The sequence below is a fragment of the Naegleria lovaniensis genome (assembly GCF_003324165.1).
Source record: "Naegleria lovaniensis strain ATCC 30569 chromosome Unknown tig008, whole genome shotgun sequence".
In the NCBI taxonomy this organism is placed as follows: Eukaryota; Heterolobosea; class Eutetramitea; order Acrasida; family Naegleriidae; genus Naegleria; species Naegleria lovaniensis.
In genome coordinates, this window is record NW_025407830.1 from 477,006 (window position 1) to 496,981 (window position 19,976).

General features: G+C 34.4%; 8 protein-coding genes across 8 annotated transcripts; 5 read left to right on the forward strand and 3 right to left on the reverse strand.

Moving 5' to 3' along the window:
- Positions 1-1,110: 1,110 nt before the first annotated feature.
- Positions 1,111-3,790, reverse strand: C9374_014550 (uncharacterized protein; the record flags this gene model as incomplete). The annotated part of the gene is made up of 2 exons (XM_044690550.1): positions 1,111-3,213; positions 3,335-3,790. 2 exons carry the CDS (start codon positions 3,788-3,790, stop codon positions 1,111-1,113), a joined length of 2,559 nt encoding a protein of 852 aa, XP_044553142.1.
- A 972-nt stretch (positions 3,791-4,762) lies between these two features.
- C9374_014551 (uncharacterized protein) lies at positions 4,763-7,780 on the forward strand (the record flags this gene model as incomplete). The annotated part of the gene is made up of 3 exons (XM_044690551.1): positions 4,763-5,693; positions 5,888-6,321; positions 6,629-7,780. The coding sequence occupies 3 exons, from the start codon at positions 4,763-4,765 to the stop codon at positions 7,778-7,780; spliced, it is 2,517 nt and encodes an 838-aa protein (XP_044553143.1).
- Positions 7,781-7,886: 106 nt separating this feature from the next.
- On the reverse strand, positions 7,887-9,122 carry C9374_014552 (uncharacterized protein; the record flags this gene model as incomplete). The annotated part of the gene is made up of 1 exon (XM_044690552.1): positions 7,887-9,122. One exon carries the CDS (start codon positions 9,120-9,122, stop codon positions 7,887-7,889), a length of 1,236 nt encoding a protein of 411 aa, XP_044553144.1.
- A 233-nt stretch (positions 9,123-9,355) lies between these two features.
- C9374_014553 (uncharacterized protein) lies at positions 9,356-11,014 on the forward strand (the record flags this gene model as incomplete). Its single annotated transcript, XM_044690553.1, has 1 exon — positions 9,356-11,014. The coding sequence occupies one exon, from the start codon at positions 9,356-9,358 to the stop codon at positions 11,012-11,014; it is 1,659 nt and encodes a 552-aa protein (XP_044553145.1).
- Positions 11,015-11,375: 361 nt separating this feature from the next.
- On the forward strand, positions 11,376-11,906 carry C9374_014554 (uncharacterized protein; the record flags this gene model as incomplete). Its single annotated transcript, XM_044690554.1, has 1 exon — positions 11,376-11,906. One exon carries the CDS (start codon positions 11,376-11,378, stop codon positions 11,904-11,906), a length of 531 nt encoding a protein of 176 aa, XP_044553146.1.
- Positions 11,907-14,546: 2,640 nt separating this feature from the next.
- Positions 14,547-15,771, forward strand: C9374_014555 (uncharacterized protein; the record flags this gene model as incomplete). The annotated part of the gene is made up of 2 exons (XM_044690555.1): positions 14,547-14,988; positions 15,038-15,771. 2 exons carry the CDS (start codon positions 14,547-14,549, stop codon positions 15,769-15,771), a joined length of 1,176 nt encoding a protein of 391 aa, XP_044553147.1.
- Positions 15,772-15,798: 27 nt separating this feature from the next.
- Positions 15,799-18,840, reverse strand: C9374_014556 (uncharacterized protein; the record flags this gene model as incomplete). Its single annotated transcript, XM_044690556.1, has 1 exon — positions 15,799-18,840. One exon carries the CDS (start codon positions 18,838-18,840, stop codon positions 15,799-15,801), a length of 3,042 nt encoding a protein of 1,013 aa, XP_044553148.1.
- Positions 18,841-18,932: 92 nt separating this feature from the next.
- Positions 18,933-19,598, forward strand: C9374_014557 (uncharacterized protein; the record flags this gene model as incomplete). Its single annotated transcript, XM_044690557.1, has 1 exon — positions 18,933-19,598. One exon carries the CDS (start codon positions 18,933-18,935, stop codon positions 19,596-19,598), a length of 666 nt encoding a protein of 221 aa, XP_044553149.1.
- Positions 19,599-19,976: the final 378 nt, after the last annotated feature.

Genomic DNA, 19,976 nt, shown 5'->3' on the forward strand with positions numbered 1-19,976 from the left:
GTTACTCTACCATAAATCACAACATCGATTGGTGATACTCTTTTGGAAATTCTTCAGTTCCTAGAGAGAGAGATATTTATCAATACAAGTTTGCATGAAAATTTCAAAACAATCGAGACAAATATCATTCCAAATTCCGTTATCATTTTCTGTTCACTTGTAAAACCACCATTTTCAATCATACATTTTTCCGAAAGCGAATGTTTGAAAAGTTTAATTCTTTGAGCATGTTCGAGTCACAAATTGGCACTGAATGCATCAAATAGATTGCCAATAGTGAATATTTAAAGAGTCTAACCTCTTTGCGACATTCCCTTTGAACCAAATTGACAATGAAGGTGTCTAATATATATTGCTAATAGTGAATGTATTTAATTTCTTGAGATCTGAGCTACAATCCTATCGGAAGTGATGGTCTAAAGAATATATAATGGTGAACATTTAAAGAATTTAAATTCTTTGAATATTGCTTGGTGCAATAATGAACGTGTCAAATATATTGCAAATAGTGAACATTTGAAAAACTTTATGTCATCAAATCGATACATGATAGCGTCAAATATATTGCAAATAGCATGTATTTAATGAATTTAACTTCTTGGGCTACACCAAAATTGACAATGAAGGTGTCAAATATCTCGCAAATAGTGAATGTATGAAGAAATTAACATCTTTCAATTTGTCTGGGAATAGGATCGACAGTGAGGGCATCAAATATATTGCAAACAGTAGTGAATGTTTGAAGACTTGGTAAAATGTTAACATCTTTTTTTAAGGGCAATTTAATTGGTAGTGAGTAAAGTATACAGTCAAAAGTGAATGTTTGAAGTTGACTTGTTTGGATCTTTTTGGAAACCAAATCTACAAGGAAGGTCCTTGAAATTTATTGCAAACAGCAGATGTTTAGAGAATTTAACTTGCTTGGATATGAGCGTCAACCAATGAAGGTGCCAAATAAATTGTTAATAGTGAATATATGAAAAGTTTCACTTCTTTGGAACTGTATGGCAATTCAATCGACAAGGACAACCCAATCGACAAAGAATGTCTCCAATATTTTGATAATAAGGAAATTTTGAAACATATTTTCTTTGAATACACCATTTCATCTCAAAAAATGATTTCTTTACCCTCAAGTTTAGCAAATAACTCTCCTCCTATCTTTGTCTTCAAATCTTCCATATTCTTAAACCCAAAATTATCAGCAGTTCTTATCTTTATAATCTTTGAAGCGTCTGTTTTATCCATATTAACATTCTCGAACCCCTCCCTGCTGCACTCATTGATATACAGGAAATTGGAATATAAATATTTCATGTGGTCAGAAAGAACACCAAAGTGTTTAGCAAAATTATCTTTGCATACAATGATCAAATGATTTGGTAAATCATCTTCTTTTGGTAAATTTGTTATTGCTTTTCCTGTCAAAATAACGGTAACATTTCTTGTTCCAGAAAGTAATTTAAATTCGTTGTTTTTTGATATTTGGTTTTGAATTGCAGAGAAATCTATCGTTGTGGTCTTTGAATCGGCCCATTTACATTGCAAATGAAATACACAATCATCTTGATTAATGGCATCTTTCATTCCCCATATAAGAATATCACCAGCCGAAGCATCTGTGGCATTCTTGATCATACATAGTTTGTCAGTGTTCTTGGAGGTGTTAAAAGTCAAAGAGGTGGCCGAGTCAACAATTTGTAGATTAAAAAATGTTCTTTCTGACAGGTCGCCCTGTAATCTTGAGTCGTGAGTGCATGGATAACATTGACTATTCATTTGTTGTATTTCCAATTTGGCCGTCTTTTTGTTCATTTTGGCAAAAGGAAACAATTCTGTTAAGTTCAATGATTCATGTTTTTGCAATATTGTTAGAATCAAATAATAATAGTCAAAAACAACCTTCTCCCAATTCAGCCCATATAATGGAGAAGGATCCGCGCCAAATAACCTGTCGTATGTTTCTCTAATTTCATTGTTAGATTGAATCAACGCTGGTAAAAGTATTGGAGGATAGACCACCAAATATTGCTTCAATTTCTCTTCCTGACAAGAATTGTGGTTCTCATCAAAGGCCTTTACTTGTTCCAACATTACCAATCCTCGGTTTTCCAAGTCAGACCAAGTTAAATCATCATCATCTACTACTTGGTCGAGTTTTTCAATCATCTTTCTTGTAATTACACGCTGCATGATCTTAATTTTGGTTTCAGATCGTAGCCTTGTTGCAACATGACATGTCTCTAGTATTTTTGTTTTTGCAACATTCCATGCGTCGAGAGGACTCAAATTCTTCATTGTAAATAATTGCTCTAAATAGAATTCAACTCCTCTAGCATAACCTCCAAAGGTTCGTAAATAATGTTTCAATTTAGTATTTTTCCTCCATCCTTGTAACATGTTATATTTTTCTACTAAACCATCCATAATTTCATGCAAGTCTGTTGTTGGTAACATGGCTTGAGTTGGAATATATTTTGCTGCATATCCGCTTCCTAAAAAGCTTTGTGATAGACCCGTATGATCGGTTCCTACCAACAGAGAGTATACAATTCCACAAAGAGGTTGCAACATATATTGACCTATAGCCGACACAATCGTGCCAAGTGACGATGATTGCTTAGTGTGAGAATGAATGATTTGGACTTCATCCATCCCAATAAAGAAATCGATCGGTTTGTCTGGAGAAATTACCTTCTTACAGGCTGATAATATTGTAGCAAGACTGAAAACTTTTCTTTCCTTAAATTCACTATTCCACTTTTGCCATAAAGTAGCAAAGAATCCATCATTCCCCTTTATACCTGCAATTGAGCATACTAATGAATAGACTATTCTTAAACAAAGACCATTAAGGGGGTTTGTCTCTATTGAAACATCCATTTTCGTTCCATTTCCAAATGAAATAAAAAGTGGGAAAAGATGTTTGTTCTTGTACATGAAAAGGCCAATTTCCTTCAAAATTCTTGATTTTCCAATGCCTGGTGCTGCTGCTATATAAGGAAGCACAATATTGTCTCTAGCAACCCTTCCATCCTTGGAAATAGAGTCCATGTATTCCTCATAGCAATTGGTAAATGTGGAAATGACGTCTGTTCTTCCAATAAACTTAAAATCTGATCCAAAGCCATGCACAATTATTGAAGAGGATCCTTCTATATTTTCGAGTAAGTTCTGCATTGCCATCATGAACTCCAATTGATACGAGTGCATCTTGAATGAAAGAAAAAATCTCATGTTCATCAATGAATTGGTTCCATTTCGGATGAATTTCCATTGGCTTTGTTTCTGACAAGTTGTTGGTGCCCCAAATAGATAGTTTTGGTACATTTACTGGAATCAGGCATACAGAAGGACTTGCTGTTGTTGTCACATTAATGAACTTGTCCTTTTCTAAAACTTCGTGGCGGTTTAAAAATGAAAGGAAATCCTGGACATCGTCATCATTCGTAATGTGATAACGAGTGTCCATGTCAACGTAGGTGAGAGTTGGTAAAGGATGGCCATCCTCCTTCAGTCCAAATACTGAAACAACTTTTTCAATCAAAGATGAAAAAGAATTTCCAGTGATGTTAATTCTGAACGCGTTATTATCAAGTTTCACGGTCAAACGAACAGAAGAGTTGCTTGAAGCAGCAGACTCGCTAGAGCTAGCCGTAGAAACTTTGGTCTTTTTCACCTTTGACTGGTCGGTATTTTTTTCATAAACATTTAATTGATGTTTTTTTTGATTGTCAGGTGGTGCTGTTGAGGGACTTTTATCCTTTGGATTGGTATTTGGTAATAACATTTGTTGTGCTGATGATAATTTTACGGAAATCAACTTTTAGACAAAAGAAGCGAAAGTGCTGAGGTTACTCCAATCAAAACACAGAATTTTTTTAATTTAAGTCTTCATCAACTGCATAATGTTGCACTACAAAGAGAAAACTCTCTGTAGAATCGGCATATTCATCATCAAACACCAATGATACTGCCATAACCAGTTTCATATTCTCTCCTTAGATCAAACTCAAAAAACTCGACGTCAATTTTTGAATAGCTGCTTTTGAAAAGAAAGACCAGTGATGACCTTAGTCTTGAAGGATCAAGATATTGGGTGCACAGTGTTGCAGCACGCGAGCTGTCAGTCGACAAGGCTTTGAGTTAAGGGAAAAAAATAATCATTCAACGGCTTCGAGCACTGTTGCCCGTTCAAGGTTAGTACTGATGGCCAGAGAAAGTTGGCTATATGCACCAGACCACACGTTACGCAATAAGGAAACAATCCATAAACATTGGACTTGAACGGGAGGAGCGGGAATATAACTGTTTTGAATCTTTTAAAAAAAAATAACGTCTTTCGTAAACAAAGTTTCTCGGAGAATCCCTTGCTACAAAAAGTTAGCAACGACGGCAACAACTTGATATTATTATTTGAAGAATTTCCATTCCCTACTTCTTGTAATTTTATTGAATTTACTTCAAAGGAGTGACTACTTCTGATTGTGCTGCAAGATCATCATCACGACCTGAACGACGGAAAAATTTAAATTTCTGATTATTTCCGAAACCTTTTTAGATCAGAACGTAAAAGGATCACACCAACAACATTCCAAAACAATATCTCAGTGTCACAACAACACATTATTGCTGAACGTCACTCACATTGTTTTTCTTCTCAGAAACATTGAATCCATTTCTTGTATTGATATCCATTTAGAATATTCAAGAATACAACAAATCCACATATTGAGATCTCAGAGAGAACACAACACTACTGATGACCACTGTTATATCACGAAATGTATTTGAGAGATCACTCAATTCTCCAAACACTTCAAGTACTATCAGCACTCCCAATGCAATACTTTCCAATTTCATACCTCATTATGCGCATGATCATGATCAACAACAGCAACAACGACATTACTCTCACCATTCTCAACATTCCAACCACCATTCTCAACAACCACATTCTCAACAACACACAAGTGATTTGATTCTTCCAAGTCATGAACAAGATCCAACAATCACACATTCACACACCATCCATAGCAGTAGTAGTAATGATCAGAACATTAATAACAACAATTCTTCCATTCAACTACCACCCTCTACTCCAACGAAAAAACCCTTCTATCAAAGAGGCATATTCAAACTCTTTTATGCGTTCATTTTCATATTCAGAATTGTCATCTTTTTATTTAAATTCTTTTATTCTTATTTGAAATTAGTGAAACATCAAAACAAACAAAAACAACATTGTAAAGTATTATTAGAAGACAAAGTCGATAACTACAATGATTATAAGCAAATAGCATTGTATTTAGATCAATTAGAAGGATATGATTTATGGAAATCTGAAAATGAAACCAAACTCTATGATTTTGAGCAATTAGAAAATTTAAATTATCAAATGATGGCCATGTTAAGAAAAAAAGATATTCATGGTCTACAATGGTTATTGAGAGCTGAATTACATCGCAATATTGCTGGTATTAACAATATTCAACTCTATGAATGTCATACTGGTACTAAACAACTCATTGAAGAATATATTGAATTAGTCTCAAAATCATGTCATCTCATTCGAGAGAGTGATGAATTATCATTGGAAGAGAAGTTGAAATTCTTTAGAGATACTTGTCATGCATTTGGTAGAAGTGCCTTGCTCTTGAGTGGAGGAGGTGGATTATCCATGTATCATATTGGTAAGTGTTTTTTTTTTTCAAGTTGTACAAGTTGTTTATTTTTTTTAAATGATCTTTCGGTGATATTCTTTTGGGTTGTAAATTCTATTGTAAATTTTGGGTTGGTTGTAATCTTTTCGGTTGGGTTGTTTTGGATTGGATTGTAATCTTTTCGGTTGGGTTGTAATCTTTTCGGTTGGTGTTGGTGGGTATAGGTGTGGTCAAATCACTCTATGATTCTCAAATTTTACCCAAAGTCATTAGTGGTAGTAGTGGTGGTAGTATCATTGCTGCTGCTCTCTGTACGAGACGTGAAGAAGACTTGGCCAAATGTTTTGAACCTGGTTCATTCAAATTAGAAGCCTTTGGTGGTAGTGATGATACTCCAGAACGATCAGCCATGCGTAAAATTTCTCGATTATTGAATAATGGTGTCATTATGGATGTGAACAAGTTAGCTCAATGTATTCGTGAGAATATAGGAGATGTTACATTTGAAGAGGCTTACAAGATTAGTGGTCGAGTATTGAATATTACTGTGAGTGGACAATCTGCTGGATATCAAACTCATGAAGGTTTATTGAATTATTTAACTGCACCCAATGTATTGATTTGGAGTGCTGCAGTGGCAAGTTGTTCATTACCAATGGTAAGTGATGAATAGTGAATGGATATGATAATTTATTCTATAATATTTGTGTGAACAATGGACCAATATATATTATGTGTTGTTGTTCATACATATATACATGCATACATATATACATGCATACATACGAACAAACATACATTTACCAACAAACATACGAACAAACACGTACATACAAACATGCATACATACGAACAAACACGTACATATACAAAAACACACATATACACACACATATACAAAAACACACATACACACACATATACACACACAACATACACAAACACAACAACAACAACAACAACAGCTCTACAAGGCAGTTCCTTTAATGGCCAAAGATCGAGATGGTAATATTGTACCATATCATAACTTTGCCAATCAAAAATATCAAGATGGTACTCTCTTTTATGATTTACCAATTACTCGTTTAGCAGAATTATTTAATGTGAATTTCTATATTGCTTCTCAAGTGAATCCTCATGTACTTCCATTTATATCAAATTCAAGAAAACAAAAGAATTCACTCCTATCCAATATCATTTCACTCATAGGTTCAGAAATCAAATATAGAATTGAACAATTATATTCTCTATCATTAATACCTGAGAGATTTCGATGGTTTGAATTGGTTATTTCTCAATCGTATGAAGCTCATGTCACCATTGTACCTTGTGATTTGAATTTTGAAAATATGAAAAAGATTTTAAGTAATCCAACTTTTGAATACATCAAACAAGCCATTCATCAAGGAATGAGAAGAACATTTCCTCATATGAATCGAATTGAGAACATGTTAAAGATTGAATTGACATTGGATTCATGTTTGAAACAAGTGAGAAGTCAATTGTTTAAATCCTCTCCTCAATTTGCTATTCAAATGTCCAAATCATCTTCACTCTTTAATTTGGAAGAAGAGGATGTCATTGATCATGAAATTGTTGAAAGAGAACAACAACAACAACATTCCATGAGAGGTGGTGGTGGTGGTGGTGGTGGTGCTGGTATTACTGGTGGTCATACGATTAATACCATGAATCATCATCATTCCCATCATCCTCCTCATCATCAACACCACCACAACAGCTCTTCTTCAACTTCTCACCACCACCATCAACACTCTCCTCACCATCATTACAACAACTCTTCATCCAATCATTCTCAACAACAACAACACAATTCTTCAACAAACTCTCTTCTTTCACTCATGGATGAATTACCTGATCGTTCTTCCACAACTACTGCCACTACGATCCATAACCATAGTGATGATGATGATGATAGTACTTGTCATGATTCACCTTCATCACCAAGAATGAGACCTCGTTCCTCTTTCATCTCCAATGAAATGACAGAAATGACTGTAAATACTTCAACAAGAAGAAAACAGAAGGGAGGAGGAGATCAGCAACATTTAACGATTGTAAATCCATATTCTTCCAATACAAAGGATCAAAAGTAAAACTGACACTTGGACTCCAAATGAATCACTACTATTTTACTCTTTCAATGGAATACTCTCTCAACTTGGTTGATACAATAAATACAATGTAGTTTGTTTATTTCACTTATTTCTTCTGTTTTCTTTTTGCTATTGAACTTCTTTTAACGACTTTCATCAATGCATCCACATTCTCTGTAAACCCCTCAAAGGGCAATGGTTCGACTTGTTTCATTCTTTCAAGAAAATCAATCAAAGAAGATGTTTTGGATTTGTCTTTCATTCTCTTTAGAAACTCTTTGGTGCATTTGGATGCAATAGTCAATTCATATTGATCTTCCAATGTGATTCCATTCTTTTTAGCATTCTTAATGTAATTATCTCCATAATTTTCTTCATCAATGGAAAGTAATTGAATGGAATTGTCGAGTGTAGCTTCTTCTTTCGATGAGCTTGCTGTTTCATTCTCAGAAGAAGATACCATAGGATCAGAATGAAGATTTGATATTTCCCTTCTTCTCTTAATTAAAGTATTTACAAATGCATTATCTCTTGTAAATGCAAATTTAAATAATGTAATTTTCATTGCTTCCAAGTCTAATTTAGAATTAGTAGTTAATAATTTAGAATTCTTTGAAAGTGCTTGATGTAATGTTTCTCTATACTTGTCTTCATCATTAATAATAATATAAGAGGTAAGAATGGAATCATCGATTGTAAAATTCAATGTTGCACCCAATTGAATATCCTTCTCTGTGGTCCATTTTGTTTCTCCTTCATTTCTGATAATTCGACCATATAATTTACAATAATTAGTACCCATTGCATTTAATCCACATTGCTTTTTATATTCATCAATGAAGCATTGAGCTGGAATTTGTGAGATTTTCAAATATTCTTCTTCTAATAATAATTCTTGATCATTGATAGTGTCATTTCGTATCGTCTTGTTGTCAACAATTATATTAAGAGTTTCATGTTTCATCACATCCACCATACTTGATGTTTGATCGGATAGTGTTTTCAATACTACATTCTGTCCAGTCCATTTACAAGTAGCATAGAAACACATTCTAGCCTTTCTATCATTTTCACAACAAGGCTTATTCTCTCGACATGCAGCTCTAATTTCAAAGAGATCTTTTAATTTTGAAGAATGTTTGAAATGTATGATTTTACCATTGAATGGAATTCGAGTCAATTCCAAATATGAAGGATCATGATGCATATTGAATTCCAAGGATGAAGGATCAGTGTTCAATGAATTCAATTTGTATTTTCTTCTTTTTGTGGTTTCGGAGATGGTCTTTCCATCGTCTTTCATCATGAGGGTAGTAGAATCAAACAAATGTCGTTTGGACATTTTTTTTGGTGTTGATTGAAATTTGCTCAAGTTTTTCGTGTGGAGTGAATTTAAATTGAACTTTTCAAATCCAGTTGGAGGTGAAATCCATGAAATTCATGAACTTCCTGTGAGCACAAGAAGTCATTCCAAATTCTTTTTTAAATGAATCAATAGGTTCAAATATTTTTTTAAAAACAAGACATTAAAAAAAAATATTAAACACACACACATCACCACAACTCCTCCAATTCATGACGACATCCACACCTTCTCTCAATTCACTTCTCAACACCTTTCTCAAGAAATTAAAATCCATTCCTCCTCATTCCACAAATTTCAAAAATATTAATAAGAGATTTACATTGAATCGATTCACAACAGATGTCATGAAGAGTATGGTTCAAAAAGCATGTCGAAGAAATAATTTACAAGATTGTGTGAATGGTATTCTTGAATTAGTATTACCTACTATTATTAAAATGAATATCTATTCGATTGAAATTGAACAATTACAAGATTATGATGAATTATATCAAGATTTTTTATCGAAACGAGGTGTCAAGTCATACTCGGATAGTGACACTAGTAGTAGTAGTGAGAATCAAGTCTGCACCACAACAACAGTCTCCTCTCATGCGCACTATGCAACAACGAAAGAATCTTTAAAAAAATTAAAAAAATCAAGAGCAGCATTGAAAGGAGTTCTCACCAACATTCTCAATAGAATTAGAGTCATAGTTTGTGAAGATATATCCATTGGACATTCTCATCTCATGATTGATATTCATGAATGTCTTTTGAAAATATCTCAATCTACCTCCACCACTGCCACCACTTCCTCAAATGCTTCACATGTCTATACAAGAAATTATTTATTGAATTGTATTGAATCATGTTGTAAGATTGGAATCATGTTATGTGATTCAACTATTGTGAAATGTAGATATCCATCGGTATTGAGAGCAACGTTTTATACATGTCCTAAACAAGATATTAGTAATGAATATGTTCCTTCAGAATTGAATTATTCCAAGTATAGTAGTAATAGTAGTAGAAATGAAGATTCTGAATCTATTTTAACCTCTCTCTGTCATTATATTCGAGAACAGAATGATTTATGTTTTTATTATTTATTTAGATATTTATTTGAATGTGAAGAGAGTGGTGGTGGTGGTGGTGGTGAATTGTCTCATCGAATGACTCTATTGGAGAGGAGAATTAGAGAAGAATTGAAGAGAACTTTAAAGAATGATGACAAAGATGATGATGAGAATTATATGATGACTGGTAGTGGTAGTAGTAGTAGTAGTAGTAGTAATAGTAGTAGTAGTAATAGTGGTAGTAGAAGTAATAGTAATACAAAGATGAATGAAAATGTCTCATCACAACAACAACTCTATGAAATATTATTCAAATATTTTAGAACGGTCAAGGTATCGATTAAGAAAAATAAGGTTGGAGAATTTTGGATATTTCTAGTGCATGCTCTATTACATTACTTTGGAAGAGGACGAAATGTTCAAGGAGATGAGTCTTCTTCTTCTGGAATGATTGATCATTGTAATGATGATGATGATCTCAATGTTCAGCAGGACAATGGTTTGAATAATACTTGGAATAATAATTGTTCGAGTCAGACTGAACCATCTCGTCAAGCAAGTACTCATACCATTCAAATCATTGAATGTTTTAGAGAATATGTGAAATGTAATTTTCAAGTTCATAATGATTATCTTGATATTCATACAAGTAAGGGAAGAAGTAATGGAAAAACAAAAACAGATTTTATTAATAATGGTTCTGTTGTAGCGAATGAATTGAGTAATGATCCTCTCTATTTGCAATACAAGAAGATTTATGTCAAGGTGAATACTCAGGCAAGTAAGGTAAGAATTAAGAAGAAGAAATAAACTCTTATTTCGAATATAAATCTTTTCGAGAGAGGAACGATCAATGTGTAGATGTAGACTCTACTCGTACAGCATTTCAAATGCTGTCATTTGAAATGTCATTGAGAAAAGCCCGTATTCTAGACAACTTTACAATTAGTGCCACTTCATCCCATGACGTTGCAAAAAATATTTTTAGAAAAGATGACACAACGTATGAGAACCTGAAACACACTCATGTTCTCCGTGGAATTCAAGATTTTTAAACAACAAGAAAAAACACAACATCATCATTCAACACTCAGGTATAATACTCCCGAACGTTTTCAAAATTTCAATCCACAACCATTAACAACCAACAACAATCTACAACAACATCACCATGGGTCAATATCTTTCCAACTTGGTTAAGGATCTTTTCAAAAATAAGGAAGCTCGCATTTTAATGTTGGGACTTGATGCAGCTGGTAAAACATCCATTCTCTACAAGATTCAATTAGATGAAAATGTAACCACCATTCCAACCATTGGATTCAATGCAGAACAAATCAGTTACAAAAAGGTTACATTCACAATCTATGATTTGGGAGGACAGGACAAAATTCGATCTCTTTGGAGATATTACTATGAGAAAACCGATGCCATTATTTATGTGTTAGATTCCAACGATACCGATCGATTTGAAGAAGCACGACAAACATTGAAACAAGTCATGGAAAATTCGTTACTGGAGGACGCCAAACTGTTAGTTTTGGCAAACAAACAAGATCTTCCTCATGCTGCCAATGTGAGCAATATCGTTCAACGACTGGATTTGAACTCGATCAAACAGGAGTGGTTTATTCAACCTTGTTCTGCTCTGAAGGGTTGTGGCTTGTTTGAAGGACTTGACTGGCTTTCGTCTAAACTGTAATAAACCTGTCTTTTCACTGACAAGACAGCTTCATTATTAGAAATCAACAACATTCACAAGAAGTACTGAAATTTTTCGATGAATGATGATCCTGTGTTGTTTGTTGTTTAAAAATAATAATAATAACCACAATTTGAGAAAAAGAGTTTGTTTGGAACTACCTATCTGTAATAGAAATGAAAAGAAAAATTTTGACCGAGCATCAATCGAGGTACCAAGTTGCCAATCAATACAAGTTAGATTTACACTAAAGATCTTTAGTCAGCTGGTAGCAAGAACGCATAACCAAAACTCTCTCACGAGTAACATAATCCATTTTCGGGACAATAACAGTTGTTGGTTTTCAAAAGAAGAGACGGTGAAGAGACAGCAATTGCGTCATCTTTGAATGTTCTGAAAAGAACGGAAGTGTTTTGTAACGAAAACAATAAGGTTGACTAAAAGTATGGCTAAAAAATGTCAACAAATCCACAACCAAAACAGCTGTCTAAAGAGCAAACTAATACCACTACTGCAGCTTCCCAACAGTCTGGCACCACAACAACACCCTCCCTTCCCTCCCATTATATTTAGAATTCAACAACACTTTGTGTTGTATTAATTGTTTTTGCCTTATGTATCATTGATTTGCTCAATGATTTCCTTTGACACTTTTGTGTCTGCGATTGGCTTTAGCCTTATCATTGATGGGTTTTTCCCACGATCTTTTTTAAATTTTATCCGTCGTTGATTCGCTCAACGATGTTTTTCAAGGAACATGGTTTATGTCAATTTCTTATTTAACAAATTTTTATTGAGCTAACCTTTTTTTTATGATCACTTGTGGTGAAGTAGACTTGAATATTCTTGCAATGTGGTTTTCTCAAAGCAATTTGAGTTTTTTCATCACATGCTAGTATCCACTTCTCGGGACAACTGTACAATAAAGGTTGTTGGTTGACACTCCATCTCCAAAGAAGCGACACTTCCTGGAGAGGAGACAGCAACTAACCCATTGGTATTAATCTATTATTGTTTGAAGTTACATAACATAGCACTATGTAATTAACGGGATTATAAAAATGTAAGTAATTTTTGTACAGCAATACAATAACCCATTTCCTTACCAAAAGTTAGAAGAAGATATTAGTTCATAACAAATTATTCTCGTGTTGCATTATCTTATTGTTGAGATATGTAGTATCATTATCAACACAACAAAATATTAAGTGCTCGTAGAACACGTTTCCTAATCCGATAAGACATACAACCTATATGATAAATGAGAAATTGTTAAGAATTCCGCATTCTTTCTAATCTCTTCTTCAACGATTTAGGGTAATACTGTCGGATCTTTATTAAAATAATAAAACATAAACTTAGGTTTATTTATTCGATTATTTGTAAGAAATTGATGGTAACACTTGGAATAACCTGCAATGAATCAGTTAGCAAACCAACATGTAGCCGATTGGACATTCTATTATTGTCAAAATAGTCTATATACTGCACCGTTGCGTCTTCAAGGAATAACAAACATGAGCGGCACGATTATTATTTTTAGTGTCAACTCTGTAATTTTTCTTCTTTCTTGTTCTTGTTATTGTTGGATTCACAACCATCGATAATTGTTCTTGTTCCAAGCCATCTTTTTCGAAACTTTTGCTAAACCACAAATATCTGTCAGGGCTGACAAAACAGCAGCAGCAAATGAGCTTGCCTTTCAAGAGGCCAATTGGCTGAGAGTGTCTGTTTTTATGTACGAATGGAATCCAAGTATCATGATATTTCATCATCTTTTTCGAATCATGACAAGAAAAACGTCTGTTAATTACATTGAAACCTCCTTCAATGCATGATTTGTGAGAATGGACCATGCATGCGTAGATGCCGAATCCTCACATCCATGTTGACACAACATAAACCGGTTTATGATGATCTAAAAGTCTTAAATTTTTGTCCAAAGTGGAATATGGTAAATTAATGCTATTTTTCAACACGATGGGTGCTTGTTCAAAATCGTGTTGAGATCGAACGTCAATCACTAGAAGCCAACTCTCATTCATTCTTTGTTCTTGAATAAATTCTTCAAACGAAAGGCTTTTCTTTGTTTGGTTCTTTGAGGTCATGTGAGAAGATTGTCCACTTGGTTTTTTTTGATGTTTGTGTCTGAATAACACAACCAACCTTCATGAAGGCGGGTGAATAACAAGTATGAGAGTTAAATGGATCAACAGAAATCAAATTGATCAAAGTGTGTGTTAGAAGTGACCATGATCAAGAATTGTGTATGTTTTCAATTTCCAAATACAAAGATAACCACATATATCGACGTAGTTTGATCTGATTCACCATTTCTTCGAACGGACGAAAAGCGATTTATGCTTTGGACTTGTCATTTACACCATTGACCTCGATCAACTTTGAACATACAAGCGTATGGTGTTGTGAAATTTCTGAAGCAACAGGGTTGAAATTTATATATTAACTTCGTAAGACAATTAATATCATGCCAGGCAAGGCCATGGAAAACTTTGAACATCCACGTGAACTAATCACAATATTCCCGTCCTTCCGTCCTTCAGCTCGTCAATCAGTAAAACGCAAGTAGTCGTTTCTCCGCTCAAACGAGCCAAGACTCATTGGAAAAAAACGTTCGAGATGCATTCAGCCATCCATTCATTGGTATCAGTATTCATTATGCTGATGTTTGTAGCGGTACATGCATGTTCTATTTACAATGTTCATTCATACACTCAGCCAGGAATCTTTGAAGCATTTCTCTCCAATGTTTCTAGCAATAATCTTATCATTCATGGCTCAGGTTTTGGATCTTACAGTCCAATGATTTTCTGGGATCATCCAGCAGATCAAGAACACGACAACAACGCGCTGTCAAAATGGAAAGAAATCAAAGCTCTTTCCTTGACCTCTAATTGCACAACTCGATCTGGTAACAACAACACCATATATTATGGGAAAGGTTTTCATTCCACTTTGGGAATTCCTCAACACCCTGCTGGCTCTGTTTATGATCGATTGTATGTTTCTTGGTGGTACAAACCAGGTCAGTCTCCTGATAGTGAAGGAGGTTCAAATAAGTGTAAGTGCATGTCATTTTCTATCATATAATAATATATACTTCTCCAAAGTTATTAGAGTTTGGGATGATTTCAATGGTTATGGAACAAGAATTTCTTGGACACACATGCATCTCACCTGTGAAAATGGAACGTATTGGAATGCATGGACTTCCAAAGGGCTAATTAATGAATGGAATCATCACGAATTTCATGTGGATTTAAGTCAAAAGAAAGTATTGGCATATGTGAATGGAAAACTTCACATCAAAGCTACATGTCATAAAAACGAAAAACAAGTTGGAAAACCACTTTACATTCAACTGATTGGATTTGATCATGGAGATTTGGCATATAAAAACATGACCACCTCACTTGATGATGTATATATTGGTAATTCAACTCGAAGAGTAGTGATCAGCAAGAGTTCAACTTGGAATGATATTATTTGGAGCGAAACACTTCCAGTGGTGGAATGGAGTGACCGAAAAATTGTTGTGAAATTCATTGAGGGAACTTTCAAAAATCCTTCATTGTTGATGGATTCAACAGACAAGTTGTATGTCTATGTCGTTGGAGAGAATGGAATGCCCTTATCGAATAACGGAACACTCATTGCTCAATCATCATCACAACAGAATGAACCTTCTCGTAGTGTGGTGAAGAGTCAGCCTTCAAGAATTCCTGGTCGTGAATATTCTCAACAAGCGTCAAAGTCCACCCACCACAACACGAGTGCCACCCTGCTACCTCCAGTTGGGAACTATTTCGCATGTTTAGTTTTATTCTTATTGATATGTTATTAAATCATGTTGTCAATACTGGAAAATGATTCATGGGTATTTATTACATTCAATTTTCATATCTACAATTTTAAACGATCGTTGTCCCTCAAATGGACTAAATGTGCACATCAATTCCTTACACACAATCGCACTACTTGATTCTCTTGTAAACAAGTCTAAATATTGAACACTGTCAATATCTTGTAATTCTCCTTCACCAACTTTGGTTCGAACACCTCGAGAATTAGTATTTTGAGATGGTATATAACATGCATAGAATTGAGGTCCTCTTCTGGATCCAGGTGTGGTTATTCTAATCCTTTTCACTGAAACTTGACGATCAAATGTAAATATAACGTTACTACCTTCAGCTTTGCACTGAACTTGAAAATCATTGGTTGTTGATGTTTTGAGGAATTTTCTTGTCGATGGTTGTTGACATTGTTGTGTTGAATGTTGAGAAGTGTGGTGATGTTGTTTGTTTGGTGGTGGTTGTTGTTGTTGATATTGTTGTGGTAGTTGTTGTTGATCATTCTTGTTGTTACATTCATCATGTTCATTTAAAGAAGATTGAGAGTGAATTGTGGTGGAAATTGACATGTCCTTTCTCTGCACGGTTTCAACACTTTGGGCAGGAGGTATTTCGCTAGTAGACATCATCGATGGATTCATTATAGTATTCGAGTTCATCATCATCGTATTTGTAGATGGTAATGGACCATCCATGATCAATGAATTGTCTTGACGCTGTCTTGGGAGTGAGGTAGGAGAATGATAGGTGGATAACATGTTTAGTGATACATTGGTGCGATGTGTATTCTTGTTAGTGTTCTCATCATCATCTTCAGTTGTATTTGAACGTTGTGGAGAATGGATACGATTTGTTGTTGAATCTCTGTTGGATGTTGTTGGTTTGGTGGTGGAGTTGTTGTTTTTAAAAGTTGTATCCTGTGAGGTTGTTACCTTGTTCGAAGAGTCCTTGGATCCTTCCGATGAAAGGTTATAAGGAGATGAGACATCATGTTGTTGAGGTGTTGAAGTGTTGGCAATAGTGTTGTTCGTAGTGATGGTGGTGGTTGTGGTGGTGTTATTCAAAGTATTATTAATATAACTTGTCTTGGGTGGTGAAGATGAGGGTGATGAATGAATTGTTGTTGTTGCTGCTGTTGTGGTTGTTATTGAATTGTTAGAAGTAGTAGGTGTTGCAGTAGTTGTAGTAGTAGTAGTAGAATTTGGTGAATGACTTTTCATTCTCTTCAATGCAGTGTTATTCAATTTCACTTGTGAAGAAGGTGATGATAAATGTTCTTGCATCAATGGTTTTGCATTAATTTCAATACATGTCGAAGGGAAACTCAATTTTGGAAATGCAATGACTTTGATACATTTCATAGATTCTTTTTTAGGTAACATGACACTCCTTGAATAGGTAAATGTTGTGGAATCATGATGAGAAGAATCAAAGGGATGTGTTGGAATTGATCCATCCAATGTGTATCTATAAATCACTCCAGGAACAGTATCAATGGTAAACGTTGAATCAATGGCATCGTATTTCACTGCAGGTGGTTGTAATGTGGATGGTAATGAGAAGGTTCGAATCATACTCTTTAACTTGCCCTTTTCTACTGCAACAATGGAAAGGCTTGTGGAATGTTGTTGCAATTCGAAATGGGAATGACCAATAGTGCTACTATTACTACTACTACTGATAGCACTGGTAGTGCCATGACCAATCGCGCTACCACTACCTAAACTCATAGAATCTCCAATTTGAATAATAGGCTCCATACTTTTAAATGATAAATGTTCATTGGGAATGGATCCATCCAAAGTAAAATAATAAACACAATCCTTCTTCCAATTGGTAATTCTAAAACACTTGCTTAATACATCAAAGTATCCATTCACTGATTCACTTTCATTGGGAATGGTAAACGATGCAATATCACTGGTGTATTTACATCGTTCAATTCCAACCACATGAATTTGATGAATTTTCTGTGATCCATGAATAACCAGTGGTTTTTCATACTTCAACGATTGAAGTGAATGTTGAGGAGATTTTGATAATGAAATGCATTGTGATGTTTTTGGATGAGAACCATCAATGGTGTAAAAGTAATCCACGTCTTCAATAAACTCTGTAATTAGAAATGTCTTATCCATTTGATGAAACGAAATTTCAGGAGTGGGTACTGTGAGCATACTTCTGAAATAGTCATCGTGTTGTTCATGGATAGATGGTTCATTCAGACATGACACCATGTTTGAAACATGTTCCATGACCTCATAGACATGAGAGTGGTGTCTATCTCTATGCTTTTCATACTCTTTCGATTGAATTTCAATATATTTTGAACACTTGTAGTATTGAGCAACCTCAATAATTTCTTCAAAGCTAATCAAATCTTTAACTGCATTGATTTCTCTACTTTCTGATTGATATCCTACTAATAGAATCGGAGGAATACAAGTCTCTTTCCCTTGTAAGTGTTCAATGAATGAAGCTACCTCAGGAAGTAATTCATCTTTTAAATGGTTAAATGAATCTCTTTGAGAAATGTTGAAAAACAAAACAAAGATATGGGTATACTCGTAATATAAAAGCCTCAAGTTTGCGTATTGATCATTACAATAAGGAATCCATAATTGAAAAAAACAATCTGGATTGTTCTGTAACTGAACAGTAGTGATAGGATAGGGTATCTTTGAAGTATTACCAATCAACGTGTCGAAAAACTGAAACTTTCCATTACTTTCACTCTCATCTCCCAAAATCATGACTTTAAAAGAAGGAGTGGATGGGTGATGGTTCTTCGGAATTGGATCAGTGTTTGGATGCAAATCAATGGATTGTCTTCTCCTTTGCAAACATAAATATTCAATGTCTTGTTTTGATAACTCGTAAGAGTGATTGTTTTTAATCATTTCAATTAATTCATCTTCGGTCATGTAAGGAATAATGTTTTTGTCCAACAATGAGGCGTTCATCGATAAATCCTCTCGTAACGATGCAAAGGACGATGATGAAATGTTGTCCATCGAAGTCCTTACTCCGGAGTGATGTTGCATAGAGTGTAATGACATTTTTTTTGAAAAGCCTTAGCACAAGGAAATGGCGGGGTGTTCAACAACAAAAAAAATCATAATTCGACTCACGAAAGCATTGATACATCATCATGAGCATGAACAATAACAACAACAATACCATTTCATCATCACCATCACTTGCTTTGACACTCTCTCATCAGAATGAAGATCTTATCGTACAAGCTATTATACACCGAAGACAAGATCAATCTTCAATGTCTTCGGATGAAACTTTTAACCGAATGAAATGTGTGGATGAATTTTCTTCTCTCATGAAACAATACATTCAATTAGAGCAATCCATCAAAGAAGGATCAAGTATAGAAAATATTAAAACAGAACAATTGCATTGTATTCATCAATTAAATCAATATCAATATAATACCTCTATATTATTATCATCATTATCACAAGATTATGAGCAACAATTACAAGAGATACAAGATCGACTTCAAAAAGTGAAAACACAAATACATGAACACAAGAATGATATCATACCTTCATTAAATCAAGAATTAGAAAATCAAAGAAAATATAAACAATTTAATGAAGAATATAATTTAATATCAGAAAATATTTTGAAAAAACCATCCACACAAGAATTACAACATCAAAAACAATTATCATTGGACCAAGTAGAACGTATGAAACAAGAAGGAGATGAAAAGAAGAAGAAAATTGAATATTATGAAAAACAAATGGAATTATTGTTTGTGGCAACTAGTGATTTATTATCAACATTTAAAGTTCAATAAATCCACTCGAGATGAAATAAGGATGCAGAATTGTGTTATATAATTTCTGGCAGACAACGAATCATCCTTAATATACCTGAGTAATTCATTGGGACGAGCACAACAATTGAAAATTTCAAATATTGAACCGTTGGAGGCGCGCAAACATTTTTTGAACATTCGCCAAATTTTTTGATCGATGTTTGAAATTGTACGAATGGCTGAATCATAATGGAAGGTTTGCCATGTTGTTCAAAGGATGGCTCGAGAAGGAGCAACTTTTGATGCAAACATTCTGTATTGCCGTTGGAACGGTCCATCATCAACGCCTGGAAAGGGGCATGCGAGAACGTACAAAATCTTGAAGAAGCATTTTCAAGTGGTGCAAGCTTCTTCTGA